This window comes from Choloepus didactylus, chromosome 1, assembly GCF_015220235.1.
Source record: "Choloepus didactylus isolate mChoDid1 chromosome 1, mChoDid1.pri, whole genome shotgun sequence".
NCBI classification, from domain to species: Eukaryota; Metazoa; Chordata; class Mammalia; order Pilosa; family Megalonychidae; genus Choloepus; species Choloepus didactylus.
Window position 1 is genome coordinate 175,990,869 of NC_051307.1, and position 16,059 is coordinate 176,006,927.

The window sequence follows — 16,059 nt, forward strand, 5'->3', positions numbered from 1 at the left end:
TCTCAGAGAAGTTTCAGTCCAATGGAGGAAAAGAGACAATAACAGAGAATTTGCATATAATGTGGTAGGACTAGGATAGGGCTATGTCCAGGATCACCCATGGATCTCACTGGGGAAACTTTGAGAAGCCTTCCTCTCCCCCATTCTCACCCAAGTCTGAGTTGGGTGCTTCCATTGCTCCTTGTGCTTCCCCCATAATAGTTCTTTTTTATCTGCATTACAACTACCTGTGAACTTTTTCCTCCCTTAGACTGTAAACACAGGTTCATGATAGGTTTGCAAGGTTCTAACTAGAGGGCAAGGATTGTATCATTCATCCTGAAACTCCAGTGTCTGGCACCTGCTTCCTTGGAAGGGTGGCATTATAGTTTTTCAAAATGGCTGCTATTCAACATTGCGAACGTAATTAACAGCACTGAATTACATGTTTGAATGTATTTTAAAGGGAAAATTTTAGGTTGTAAATATATTACTAGAATAAAAATTTTAAAAAGACTGCTATTGGCCAAATAGGAAGAACATAAGGGAAGAGGGTTATATCTGTAATCTGCAGCTGGGCAGGCTTAAAGGCTCAAGTGTGCCTGTGAAGGCTAAAGATCTCAACAAGGGTTTCTGCAAGAGGTGGCAATGTATACAGGTGCCAAAACTTCTGCCCTAATGAAACTGGATTAAAAAAATTTATTAATAAAACTAAAAATTCTAGACAGTTATCTTTAATATCTATGCTATATAAAATAAAGTGAGCTCCTAAGGAGAGTTCAAGGGCAATACCATTTTCCCACAAATACAGAAATGTATAATTTCCGTGTTCAGGCAAGAACCAAAAGCAGAGATTTGAGGTCTGCATTTTACACAATTTGCTCGACTTTCTACTTTGAATGTACACTGTGCATTACACTTAAAGTAGCCTTTGCTTGCTTGTTATATTTTTACCTTATGTGATCATGGACCCAAATCCATGGTTGGGTAACTCCTAGTCCTATTGTTCAAATTTAATAAATAATACTATAAAATCTACAGGAAAACTCAGGAATCACAAACACAGTTTTGAGAAGTCTCTCCATAATAAAAAACAAAATTAAAAAATCCCAATGGCATCAAGTGTGCATAAATGGGGTGGGGTAGGGAGATTGACAAAGTAGAAAAATTAGAGATGCTCTGGACTCAGCCAGAATTTACTGATGGACCTGAATAGTCATTCCTTAGGAATAAAAAAAAAATGTGTGTATTAATTCCCTATTAAGTCCAGATTTTTCAAATAAAAAACTACACAAGTAGTTTTCAATGTCGAAAGCAGTTCATTTTAGAAAACTTGGAAATGTTAGCAAAACACAAAGTTACCTATAAATTCACCACTGAGAGATAACCATTGTAAGATTGTTGTGTCTATTCATCTTAAATTACTATGAGTGTGGCAGTGTGTGCACATGCACATGTGAGTGCATTTAAACACATACTTATAAAAACACAAAGTAACTTGTTTTAAATTTAGTTTTACTGAGATATATTCATATACCATACAATCATCCATGGTGTACAATCAACTGTTCTCAGTACCATCATATATTTATGCATTCATCACCCCAATCTATTTTCAAACACTTTCCTTATACCAGAAAGAATCAGAATCAGAATAAAAAATAAAAATAAAAATGAAAAAAAACACCCAAATCATCCCCCCATCCCACTCTATTTTTCACTTAATTTTTGTCCCCGTTTATCTACTCATCCATCCATATACACTGGATAAAGGGAGTGTGATCCACAGGTTTTTCACAATCACACTGTCATCCTTTGTAATCTACATTTTTATACAATCGTCTTCAGAGTCAAAGCTACTGGATTGGAGTTTGATAGTTTCAGGTATTTACTTCTAGCTATTCCAATATATTAAAACCTAAAAAGTGTTATCTATATAGTGTGTAAGAATGTCCACCAGAGTGACCTCTTGACTCCATTTGAAATCTCTCAGCAACTGAAGATTTATTTTGTTTCATTTTGCATCCCCCTTTTGGTCAAGATGTTCCCAATCCCAGGATGCCAAGTCCAGATTCATCCCTGGGAGTCATATCCTGCGTTGCCAGGGAGATTTACACCCCTGGGAGTCAGGTCCCATGTAGAGGGGAGGGCAGTGAGATCACCTGCCAAGGTGGCTCAGTTAGAGAGAGAGAGGGCCACATCTGAGCAACAGAGAGGCACTCGGGGAGACAGGCACAATTATAAGCAGGTTTAGCCTCTCCACAAAGTAACTTTTTTAAAAACAAAGTTACCCAGTTACTAAAACAAGACCTTCATTGTAAAGACAGATGGAATACATATATCAAAAGTTGTCAAGAAAGCTACATCTTGACCTTTTATGCCTAGATTAAGTCCAGTTGATCAAACAGAGTAAAGATGTTTGCGTTGTTGCTATCAAGTACAGATGTGAAAGGTAAGGGAGAAAGACAGGTCATCTCCCTCTAATCCCAGTGTGTGGGAACCAACTGTAACACACTGTGATCCTTGTGTTGCTTGTGGGACAATGCCTTGGGAGTGGCCACAACGGTGGGGCCCAAGAACATTAGCCAGGGCTGGGAAGAAGCAAGTGGTTCACCCTCACTGTACCATATCTTCCCAGAACTAACCACTACCTGCCTGCTTTATCTTTTAGCATTGGCCATAGGGCACTGAACCTGTAGTTTAACAATCTATGTAGACTGTTGGGTAGTTGACCTTTAAGGTTCATGGGAACTCTGGGATCCAATGATAATCTAATCAGTGAATGGAACTGGCTACTTCCATTTTCTGACTGCTAGTCTTACGGGTGGTTTTCTTTGCTTTCATTTCTTCACATTTTCTTCTTGTGTGTGGCTAAATAGGTGTTTAAATATGTCTTTAGTTAAATCATCAAACCTTCTATGAAACATCTACTGAAGTTGGTGACAGTTGCTTACATGATCATACTAGTGCACCCTACCCACCTCTTTCATTTGTTTAAAAAATTGACTCTAAACCAACTTATTTATCCAAAACAGTACCACAGATAATGACACATCAGTCATTATGCCTAAGTCCATTATTCATCATCAAATAGCTTCCATCTAGGAGTAACAACCTCACACATACTGAATAGTTAGCTGGGGAGTCTCTTACGGTTACTGAATATGGTTGACATAACATGCTAATTGATTTTCCTAGAGAACTTCATCATTTTTTGATCCTCTATAATTTCAGTGTCTCCATCTTTTTTCCATTTTCATACTCACTAAATAAGTCACATGCTGGCCAATGTGCCCAGCTGAGATCAATGCCCGTGCAGCTCTAGTTCTGTTGCCAGGACTGGAACTAGATGGATGGCATATTGTCAGTGTTGGGTACTGTCATGCTTGTTACCAGGAATAGAAACAAATATGAGAGACACAACCCCTGGAAGCTGTACTGTGCATGTGAGGAATTGCATCTGCAAGCTGCCCCAGGTGACCAGTAAAGGATGGTAACCCTCAGCAAACAATTAAGATCCATCGTATGTGATGGTCCAAGGCTGACAAATTTTCTCCAGCTTTTCCTTGCTCAGATGCATTGTTTTTAGGTTAGTAAATTATGCTGCCACTTAGTCCGGTATATTTTTATAAAAGCAAATTCCAACTGCTTGTTCAACAAAGTGCTTGGGGATTCTTTTTAGGTGACACTCGGCAATGTCTAGATTAATTGCTAAGCATTATTGTGCATGTAAAATAGGTTGACACAGTAAAATGTTGCTAATTTTTTTTACTTTTAGGTTATAGAAGTTTTATTAAGATATAACTCACATACCAAAATTGTTCACTCATTTCAAGTATAAAATCAATTGTTTTTTAGTATACTATCGAATTGTGAAACTATCACCCACAATGAATTTTCAAACATTTTCATCAACCAAAAAGAAACCCTGTACTTTCAGAAGTCACCTCCATTCTTTCCATCCATACCACTCCCTCCCTAGGCAACCAGTAACCTACTTTCTATCTGTATGGATTTCTGGGCATTTCTTATAAATGAATTCATACTATGTGTGGTCTTGTGACTGGTGTCTTACACTTAGCATAATGTTTTCACAGTTTATCCATGTTGTTACTAACAGTAATTTTAAAAAATTGTTTCTCAGAAGGACCTGGTGTATTACACATTTATACTACAAAGGAAAGTATTACACATTTATACTAGTGCAACAAACAATAAGCTTGAGTCCTTGGAACACACTGGGTTCAAGGCCTTCCAATGTATGTGTAAAGTTCTAATTTTTATCCTTCTCCTCCTTTTCCTTCTCCTTCTTCTTCCTCAGATCATCTTCTAAATCTTCTTTTCATCTTCTTTTTCTTGCAGAAAATATTGATTTCCCAGGCACCTCCCTTATACACACAGTTTTCCCTATTATTAACACTTTGCATTAGTATGGTAACTTTGCTGCAATTGATATAACAATACTATTATAATTATACTATTAATTATAATCCACAGTTTACATTAGGGTTCACTGTTTCTGTTGTACAATCCAATGGTTTTTTTTTTTTTTAATTTTTATTCTGGTAACACTGCATTTTTGGACCTGTAAGAAGTAAAAAGTGGAGTGATATTCCAAAAAAACACAATACAATAGTACTGGCATTTATAGCTACTCATATGATTACCTTTACTGGGGGTCTTTATTTCTTTCTGTTGCTTCAATCTACTGTCTTGTGTCCTTTCCTTTTATTCTGAAGAATTCTCTTTTATGACTGCCTGTAGGGCAGGTGTAGTGGTGACAAACTCCCACAGCTTTTGTTTATTTGGGAATGTATGATGTTGTTCTTATACCCTGCCACTTTGCTAAATTCATTTATTATCAGTTTTGTTGCATACTGTACATTTTAATATTTTAAAGTGTTAGCTCTGGGATTTGGTCCCTGAGCTGACTGTTCCTTGAATTTGTACTCAGATCATGTTATGATAGATTTGAGTGCCAGGAGCTAACAAAACCAAACAAACTGATGCAAAAAACCTCTCTCACAGTCTTTGCAAATTGGTTCTAAGTTGGCCAGTGGTGTCCTTCGGAGTTCATCCCTCCTGTCAAGATCAGCACGAGGAGATGCAAAGTGCAGGGTCTTCCCTGTCTTTTCTGAGCCCATGTCTTGTCCTGGGCTTGTGCTTGTAGGCTTAGTTCCTGTTGGAATTCCCCTGTTCACAGGAATTCAAATGCACCCTCTGTTCCCTATGAAATTGCCTTTTCCCTTTCCAGGGTGCCCTATTGTATGACTTAAAAAGCAGGCACACCTTTGCCCCAGGCTACTTTGACTTAATTGTTTCTTATACTGCTTTCACTGTCCCAAGTTTCTTCTGCCTGGAGGGCAAATTTCTTGAGGGTACGTCTGAGAGGCATTTCCTAGGTCAGTCTTTCAGGTTCTCTCAATTGACTGCCATGGATATACAGGAATCCCGGTATGTGTATATGGGCTACTCTGCTTCCGTGAAACAAGGGTCCATGGAACATGGTCCGAAACCCACAATGGGAGTGCAGTCTGGCTCCAAACCATGCCAGCGAGGGTGTGGGGGAGAGGTCCATAAGGGTGCCAGGAGCCTCTCCTGGTCTTTTGAAGTTGCATTTTCTTGGTTAGGCATTTGCTCAGTTACTGCATCTTTGTCCCCGTCTTCGTAGCTTTGAGGAAGGGTATTTTTTTAAGACTCCTCTGCCACTTTTACCCAAGGGGTGTTGGAACAATGGCCCCCCTCATCACTGGCCCCAGTAATCTGAAGTAGTTGATCAAAAGCAATGATCAGAGATCAGACCACACTGCCACAGATTATGGAGGACTAGGTCCTTATAGCCAACCTAGCATTGGCGAGCTGCACCAGGAGCCCAGGCTGCAGTGCCCATTGTTTCCTGCCACATGGATGAGGGATGTTGCATGGTAGCTCCTTCAAGGAGGAGGAAATTCACCAGTATTTATCAGAATTTTCCAGCCTCTTCCTCCAGCTATTCCCTGGATGCTTCACAGTGTTTCACTAGACTCCAGAGTTTAAACTAGCTGGGTCAGACAGTTCCTGCCAGTTCAATAGTTATTTTGGTGCAGGGACTGATTCTCAGAGCTTCCTCCTCTGCCATTTCTCCACAGTCTACTTCCTTCTACTGTTTGTTGAAGTTGTGTTTTCTTGATTTGGCATTCCATCAGTTACTGCTTTACCAGTTTTTGCTAGTTGCTCCAAAATTCTGTAGGGGAGCACCACCCTGGAGTGTCTTATACCACTGTCTTGGTCATCATGTGCAGTTCAGCTCTTTTGAGTGAATATAACAGCATCTCAGGTCTTGGGAGGAGAAACACTGGCACCTCCTGTCACTTTGGCAGAAACAAAGCCCTTAGGGAATGGAACTTGAAGCAGACTCATCTTGATGGTAAATCTAAAGTAGATCAAGGAGTCAAGGTAAATTCAGAGAGCTTTCCCAATCTGGCCAATTTCACCCTCCAAATAAGATTACTGGTCTAGCAGAACTAGCTCTGCTGTCTTAAAGGATCAGTTGTTCTCAGTGGTACTCGGAAATACTTTGGGCAGGCCAGAGAAGTTATGAAGTTCCATGCTGCTGGTCAGTATGTGCAACAATTAATTCATTCAGCAATGAACCTTGAGTGACCCGGACCAGGATACATATGAGACTCCATCTTAACACCCCTAATGAAGTTTAATCATCAGCATGTTTAGCTATCCCTTCGATTTTATATTGAATCTGTTCAGTTCATAATTCATCCAGCAGCTCAGACTCTTCTGATTTACGCTCCATCCTCCTAACCCCCACATACCAACACCTTCCTCCTTATCCTGCTTCTTTGTAAACTTAAAAACCTTGAGTAGCTTATCTCTTTATCTTTTCCCAGCATATTAATTCTGATTCTTTTTACATTTAATTCTTGGAATCAGGTACCAAGCTTTCATCATGTTAATCTTCAGCCCTCTGACAAACACTGTATTAATCCATCCACACATTTCCTTATTTAACAAACATGTATGGGCCTACTGTGTGTAAGACACTGGATACAAACTAAAAAACAGCATTCACTTCAAAGACATTCTCTCATTGCTGTCTGCAAACTCCCCGAAGTAAGAAGAGTCTTATAAAAATATACTCTCAGGTACACAGGGAGGTCACATAGTTATCTTTGTGAAAGGCATTCCAAGTTTCCAGGAGCTTTAGTCTTGTATCCAATATAGTTACATTTAAATTTCATACATCATGATACATATTTGTAAATTAAAAAAATGAAATGTGTTATAGCCTTTCTAGGTTTTGCTGTTTAAAATAAACTTAGTGTCCTTCCTAATGTTTAACTGTTGTAAGCTAATGGCCAAGCTACAAAGGCAATAAATTATGAAGACGCACTTCTCTGGGTTGAAGAAAACTTACAATATAGTTTAATCTGAATCATATTTAATAATATTTTTAAAGAATTTTATATCAAGCCTATAAAATCATTCCACAAAGAACTTGAGGTATAGATATATGATTGTATGGAATTGCACAAAGTTTGACATAGTAAGTACCTTATAAAATAGTTTTAATTGGTGCTAGTTTTGAAAAACCAAATGGCACTTTTGGATAGTCTCATCCTATTGTCTTAGTCTACCTTTAAGCATAATCAATATCAATGTTGGAAGGTTTTGTAGATCTCATAGGTTTTTCTCCTCCTCCTCCATCATCATCGACATCATCATCATCATCATCATCCCCTTCATCTTCATCACTGTTATCAATCATGTCCTGCCTATCTGCTCACTCTCTTATCCTCATAAATGTCTTAAATCTCACCTTCTCTTGACTGAGGTTGCCTCAATTCTCTTCCTTTGCAACTTGTATCTCACAGCAGAGTTGTCCCAGAGGCTCCTGTTTCTCAAATCTTTTATCAGAACAGCTACTGCCTTCCTGCCCTTCCTACTCCACCCATACGGAATAACTGAGCAGCTTTGCTTTCTCCTTGCCCTTGGGCCGACTGGACCCTTCACGCTAGTGGACAGGAGACGCTGGAGTCCCAAAGCTGAGAACTCCAGAGCTTTGGGGCTTGGAGGAGGAAAGGAGAGGTAGCAGGAGGAGCAGGTGAGAGGTGTTAATCCAGAAAGGGAAGAGAACATGATGATAAGGAACTCTGAATTCCTGTCATCTGGAACTCTTACAGCAGAAAGAGGGACAAACCAAGTTTGGGATTATTCATATTGACTCAAGAATTTCTGACCCTAAAACATATCAATTATTAGGGCCAAGCTTGGGCATAATATAGTTTATTATACAAGTCTCTAGCTAAACCTCCTTCTCCCTGTCCCTGTAGACTCAAATTCTTAGTAGTAGACATGCCTTTCAATCCACAATTAGAGCTAAAAAGCTTAAAGCAAATCACTAGGAAAGGAAATAATAGATTGGTATAATGAGTTTCAGTCAAAATTATAATCAAAACGGTACATACTGGCAGTCTACAGTTTTTGGCTTCCAGACTTTAAAAAATCCGAGCCAAATTTAAAAACCAGGCTATTTCATATAAAATCCAAATTTCTTGCTTCACATGAAAACTGGAATATCTGGCAACACTGAGTCCAAAGTCTCACAGGGCAACAATCAGGTGAACTGAGCAGGGTGCCCCACCTTCCTATAGAAAGGTCCACTCTCTAGCTCTCTGCAGTCAGCCCCACTCTTTATTGAACCCAACTCTGAGACTAAGTATTGGTCCTTGTTCTTGAGGTTTTTTTTTTTTTTAATAAGAAATGTTCCCCAAATTTTTATCTATAAAAAAAGTGAAAAGACAAAACTAGTTCAAGAAAAATAAAAGAGAACATATTTCTTTATGGAAGTGAGAAATGTCATATAGAAAAAACTATTGTGTGTCTTGTTCAAAAAATTCAAGTTGAGCAGACATTATGAAGCAAGCCTGCCTCTTCCTCAGTAACATCAGCTGTCTGGCACTTGTAGGCACTGGAGTTTTAGAACCCTGGTACTAATGAGATAATTTCATTTTTTAGATGGACTAGGTTAGAAAGCAGGAAAGCAAAATGTTTTAGATGAACGGGGAAGGGGTGGAGAGCAAAAGGATCAACAGAAATGGGCAATAACCACCTGTGATTTTACCTTGAAGGTCAATTAGCAACTCAGTTATTTCATGTCCTGCATGCTTGAGGAAAATGGGTGCCTTAGTGGGGAATGAGTCTTTATCTGAAAAATCCATTCAGAATGGGATTTAAGTTTATAGCTCTAAAAATATGAGTGTTCAACTTCTCTTAAGTGAAGGGTAAGGAGCTGTTGCATTTCTCTTCAGGATAATATCGTTGTTTTAAGCTCTACTGATCTTTCTGCAGGCATATCCTGCAGTCATGGATGATGAGCACTTCTAGAGGGCAAAGTGAAAAGGTTATTGCCTTCATGGTACTTCTAATCTGGGGAGGTGATAACAGATAGATAGATTTGACATTCACAAGCATACATGATGAAGAGAACCCAAATCTAGACTGTACAAATGATCTGCATCATGTATATTTAAGTATTGTGCTGAAGTTATGCATGTATATGCACGTTCAGGTATACTTCTTTGTGACAGAGTGCAATATACAAAAATGTAGACTTATAGATCTGAAAACCGAGAGGGGATTTTCACATTACAAAATGATTTACTTCACATGTCTCTAAATATTAAATTCATCTAATGCAGTGGTTCTCACCTGGGAGTGATTTTGCCCCCAATAGGCATTTAGCTATGTCTGGAGACATTTTTGGTTGTCACAACTTGGAAGGGGGTTGCTACTAGCATGTAGTGCATAGAGGCCAGGGACACTGTTCAACATCCTACAATGCACAGGCAGCCCCCACAACAAAAAGTTATCTGGCTCAAAATGTCAAGAGTGCTGAGATTGAGAAACCCTTGTCTAACACACTTGATATATAATTTATTTTCTCTTAAAAAGATGATTTGCACAAATAATTCAAATCTATTGTGTAAAACAAGGGATACCTGCCTTTGAAGCCAGAACTGGTCAGGAAGTGGGGGTGATGGAGAAAATGTGGTGCTGGTTAAATAGAAGAGGCTGGTGGGCTGTGAGCTGAGTTACTGACCCAAAGAGAGGTAGGCTGAGAATGTCAGGTAGTACATTGGGGTGTGGCTGGCAGTGGGTGGTATTTGGAAAAGCACATCATTGTTTCAGAGATGGGAGGCACTGGGGCAGAGAGACAAGTATCTGGAGTGACTGGCTAAGATTTCTGGAACAAAGCAAATAGAAACAAGGCAATAGATATATTTAGGGCAAGGAAAAGTTGGTGGAGTTTGTGTTTGATCTGACAGGCCCAGAAAAGGAACCATCTGTGGAGTGCAGTGGGCAGGGAAGAACTGCTATGAGTGCCTGGAAGCAGAAAGCTTGGAAGGAGATGAGGTGTGAACATTTAGAGAAGAGGGAGAGGACAGCATGGTAAGAGGTATCCGCAGATAAGGAAAGGGGGCAGGGTGGGGTGACCACTCGAAAGCACATTCTGGGAGTCTCTAGAACCGAGGGAATTGTCTAAAGCAGCAAGAGGGGAGGAAGCGGAGATCAGGCTGGTACCAAGGACAGCGCCCGGAAGGCCGGCAGTCAAGAGGCTCAGGAAGCAGGAAGAGTGCAGATACTAAGTCAGCACTGGGGAAGCAGAGGACCCACAGAAGACAGGGCCACAAAAGCCAACCAGGGGGGGATGGTGGGAGTGGGAAGCAGCTGAACCTCAGGCAGAAGGTACCTGAGTGCTGAGAGCTGAGAGAAAAGCTTTGAGCTTGGTTGTGGAAAAGTATTCATGGTGGGATGGGAGGCCGTGGAGGAGAATCCAGTTTGCAGGAAACAAACAGGACCACTATTCCTTCCCAAGCTTCCAGGCACCTGGCTTCATTTGATCACCACGCCCTGGACTCCTACCACTCACTTCCATCATGAGGAAAGTTGATGAATGTTTTAGCATGAGGTCTGAGCATCCAGTGAAATCTCTGAGCGATGTGCCTTTGCCAAGACAGTCATCCAACTCTAAGGAAAGAAAAGGAAGCATCAGCTCATGCTTTTGTCAGCCCTTGGACTTGGTATGGAAACTACAACTGTTCCTTATTCTGCTTCCATTTTGGGGAGCTGAGAGGCACTGTCATTTAACTTTTTGATCAGCAAATGTGTTCTGTATTTAAGGAAATGGTTGTATTGTTTCATGGAGTGGTGGTGTCTCAATTGTATATGGGTGGCAGTGCCTAATTTGAAATCTTAACCTTATATAAGTATCATCACAAATTACATAGCATGTAGAAAATTCTGTGATTGCATTAAACACTTAAGTATTACATTTTAAGGAGATGATACCTGTAATACTCAACAGTTCATTGGGTGTACTGATTATATATGTTTAAAGTAAATAAATTCAGTTACAGGGAGTGAGGATAGGGAAGAGAGAGAGATGGAGGGGAGAGGAGAGAGAGAGAAACTCGTTTGTGGTTGGGGGTGAATGTGCAGCAGGATTGATAAATCTTCCCTCTTTTGGCTTCCTTTCTTGACTGCTTCTCACTAAACTGAATGTGATTCTAGGGTTTAAGGATAACTGATGCTCATGTAACATTTTTCTCTTTTTTTCTGGGCAGACTTCGGAACTTTCCCATCCCCAAATCTACCATATAGCCATTCTTCTCTAAGTTTAAAAGAGGCCAAAGAAATTCTAATTAGAGATTGTATTGCTTTGGAGCTTAACTCTGTTTTTTTAACCCAATCCTCTTGATGTGGATCACTTCAAACACCCCTCAATTTAACATTTAATTTCCATTTCTAACGTCTACACAATTATTCACATGGAGTCAACAGGGCTAAGGAACAGGAAAAAAGACTTAGAATAGTGTCCCCGAGACAGAGGGGCAATGGAAGCAGATTCAGAAGCCACTGTTCTATGTGGAGTTTCTGCTTCAGTTATTAATTTTTTCTTTCTGAAAAATGGAAAATGTGGCTGTAGAGCAAGAACATATTCAATGAGAAACAAAACCAAGCAGAACAAACACACCCCATATCCTTGATCCTGGCTCAAATATAGGACATTCTTATTCTCTTGGATGCAAATTCTGATGCAAATACTCTAGCAACTTTTTGCACATGCAACCAATATAAAGTAAGAGGGCATGTACAATGTTGAGCAAAGAATCCTGTGGAGTAGAGTTGCACAGGACAGCATGGAGGAATTATTAAATGGACCAAGGAGCTGACTGACAAAGCTGCCCTCGGAGAAGCCAGATGCAACCTGTTCGGGGGCTTAGGAAAGTAATTGGAATTTCTGATGAAAAGCACCAGCCAAAAAAAGAAAGTTGCCAACTCTTAACTTTAACTATGCCTAAACCACTGCCACAAAGGAAAAAGCACCATGCCCCAAGAGCCAGTCCCCCAGGTCTCCTTCCTCCTGAGTGGTCCTCTAGGGAAAAGTGTACAATCAGGACTGGCAATGATGATTGATTTTAATATAGCAAATAGTAGCTATTTTACCTGAAAGACAAAAACATAAGGAGTTCATATCTTCTGAGTGTTTGCTAGGGTTTATTTTATTTGTCCTACTTTAAAAAAATTTAATATTATTTTCTTGTGTTCTATCTGAAAAATAAGACAAACATTACATTCTGTGTTTCAGCTTTTCTCAATGTGAAAATTATATTAACTTTCCCCCCAATTCTTGAAGATTTATTTAAATGTGATTCAAAGGGATGGATTCTAACTCCTTAGTTCAAGTTCTCAAAGTTTCAGGAATTTGACAACTTTTCCTCTTCTTGGTTACACAGGTAAAACCAGAAACACAACACAAAGAAAACAGAGTCATTCTTAAGTCCCACCAATTAAGCTAATCACTCTTCACACCGGGTTGTGTAGTCTTCCTGTATTTCATCTATGAGTACCTACACATATAATTATATATATTTTTGAAGATTAGGCTCATTCTCTACACAATGAAAGGCTGGAGAATAAGCCATGCTTAAAAAAAAGGAAAAGTTAAGACAGCTGCATTATTGAAGAGTTTATAGAATTGCAGCAACACAATAAATATGGGTGAAACAATTATGAATTTCATGAAAACAGATAAAAACCCAATTGGAATAATGAGGTCTGCCCCACTGGCAACCTGCTTATAGTCTTAATTTTGCCTTAATGAGATACTACGGGGGTCCTCTAACAACAACAACAAAATCAATACTGGATCAATATGGATAGACATGTTGGGTATGACCTTTTGTCCTAAGAGACAGTTAACAGCTGGGTTTAGTTTTACTGGGATTTACTTAAAGACTTTTAACAGTAAATAATGGTGCATTTAAGAATATTTGCCTGCTTTGATTTAGTGAGTTTGGCAGGTGGCAGTGGCCTTTCAATAGCATATGGCTTTGAGAAATTACATCAATATATTCATACAATGTGTCTTTCTCTCAATTTCATGCATCAAACTAATTGGTAAAGAAGCCCCGGATTAACATTTTATAAGCAAATATTCAAATGCATTGATTGAAGAAAATATAGTGAAAAGACAAAAGAGTAAAAGAGCCTGAAAAGTTCTGCAGGGAATTTTTAAGAATAGCAGAAAGCCCAGATAGAGAGACAGACACCAGTATTTTCTTGCGATCCTACAATACATGAAAGGTGTATTCAGGGATGTCTTATATTGCAATGTTAATTTCTTCTTTTCAAAGATAAATTACTTACAAGTATAGAATTAAATGAAATAGCACACACTCAATCTATCACAAATGATCTCAATAGGAGACTTTATATAGTGTGCCCCTTGTAATAAATGAGAAATTCTGATGCTCTTAATGATTTGAAACTAAATGAAAATATAGATGAACAATTCAGATATGCTTTACACTGCAATCCCCTTCATATTTCATATTTGGAAGTTAGAGCATAGAAAATACTAACACTGTATATGATAGAAACTAAACAGGGATAATAGGTTTTGTTTGTCTTTTTATTTTGTTTATCTATTTTTTTATAGGCTTCTTTTAATTGTATAGTGACATTAAGAATAGCAAATGATAATTTTTATAGGAGCTACAATCAAATAAAGCATATTATGTTTTTAAGGATTAATTTCACAGAATGAAATCACCCTTGTAGATCAAAAGGTATGTTCTTGCAAATTATAGAAATTTGTAAATTTGGCTCCTTATGCAATATCCTGTAGATCATAAGAAGAAAAAATGAGTTTCTGGTTCTTAAATTTAAACTTTCAAAAGCATTTCTGCTACTAAGTTCCCCAGTAACTACCTATTTGCCTCTCTTTTTCTGATACTACAAGAAATGTTCAACTGATAGAAAATTAAATAGCATTGTGAGCCCATAGTGTCTATGAAAGAAATAGATATTGCATTTCAAATAGTTTAGATATTGTGAAAGATATTTCACTTGTTTTCATATAGGGCATTCATTTGACATGATTCCAGACATGTTAAACTTTAGGGACAGAATGGTAAGTTAAAGTATATCAGTTTCTTTTGAATTTTACATCCTTACAGTTTGATCTGGTTACAAATAGATTCTTCACAGTTTACATGGGTAAGTAAATATATTAAAATTATCATTTATAGATCCTGACATACCAATATTATACTTTTAAAAAATCACTAAAATATTTGACTAGTTAGCTAAAATAAATGTTGTTATGAAGTGCCAAGAAAAAGTCAAATGACTTTTTAATCTGAGCCTTATCCTATTTCAAACACCACAATGTCAACCCACCAAGGGGTAATCTTTCACAAACTCTCTTTAACGAAGGAGCTGACAATATTCACTTTGGGCAAACTATACACATGGAAAATGCAGCCTAGACAGCAACTCAACCCAGCTTTCATATATGAGGAAAAAAAGCACTTGGAAATCTTTGCTGTTCCCGGATCTCTTCTATCATCTAGCAACCTCTCTTCACCGCTGTTTTTAATTTCAAGCATTTAGCATTTAAATCCCAAGATTTGACAAAGCTGATGCAAACTATAACTTAAGAACGAAACGGAAACAAAGCACTGAAACTTTTAACAAATTTAAGTGGTCCCTACCTTTTTTTTGAGAGTATGATGGCGACTGCACTTGAGAAAAAGTAGGCTTTTCTTCGGTGAAATATTCAGGTTGGCTGTATTGATTGAGGGCCATGTCCAAGTCAGAGTCCTTGCTTTTAAACATGTTTCCAGGGTAATTACAGGTATAAGGCTGATTCACTGCCCAGGCCTGTTCCATATATATGTTGTTACTGGGCAAGGCCTGAGCATCACAAGCACTGTAACCCGGAATATCTTCAAAATATGCGTAGTAATCAGTGGACTGCATGTAGCAATTGCTGCCGGCAGCTGAGTGCACTTCATATGTTTCCTGCATACAGTAGTTCATTTTGTTACCCTGGTTCAGTTTCTCCTTTACATATACACACACTCAATGCATGCATTCACCGGCCCTATACACCCCGAGAGCCAGGCATATACACCGAGAAGCACACATACATACACATGAAATGACAATGTAAGATGAATAAACACCAACACCGCAACACAGCCTGCTTTACTTTGGAATAGCGCCTGATGTGCTGAAATCCTATTTAGAATGGGTGTCTTTTGAGCTCTTCTGCCATTCAAACATATTGCAAAGCAGATTTATGACTGTCAAAGGTCTTAAGCTGTGATTGCAGCTAATTCCCGGGGAGAGATGGCAGGCAGGTAGGAACGACCTTCACCCAGCTAGAAGAGTGACAGTGAGAATGTTCTTGTTACTCCAAGGCTGGGAAGATTCATTTCATGTACTGCTTTTAACTACTTTCAACATGATTAGAAAACATTATCCAGCCTAGTGCATTGTGATGTCATTTTGGTTGACAATTTAAACATGAAGCTTTATAAAGACTTATTAGAGAATATCCATAGAAACTCAGAAAATCCTAAAATCAATAATCCATCTTATTAGCATGAACCAGAGACAATCCAGTAGTAATGAAGCTGATGACTGACTCCAAAACATTAATCTAGTTGTACAAATGTTAGTGGTTTAACCTGTTGTTGAATGTAACTGATTGGCTTTTAATAGTAGGATCCA

The 16,059-nt window shown here is 38.6% G+C and overlaps 1 protein-coding gene across 9 annotated transcripts in view; it reads right to left on the reverse strand.

Annotated features, from left to right (window-relative positions):
- THRB (thyroid hormone receptor beta) overlaps window positions 1-16,059 on the reverse strand; it is a 431,077-nt gene that overhangs the window by 33,952 nt on the left and 381,066 nt on the right. Inside the window, exon 1 of one of the 9 annotated variants that reach the window (XM_037845791.1) lies at window positions 15,036-15,491. The exons of the other annotated variants lie outside the window; for them this stretch is intronic. Coding sequence (XP_037701719.1) covers window positions 15,036-15,363 — 328 coding nt within the window. The 5' untranslated portion in view covers window positions 15,364-15,491. Of the gene's footprint in view, window positions 1-15,035; window positions 15,492-16,059 lie in introns of those variants that run through there. 9 annotated transcript variants of the gene reach the window in all.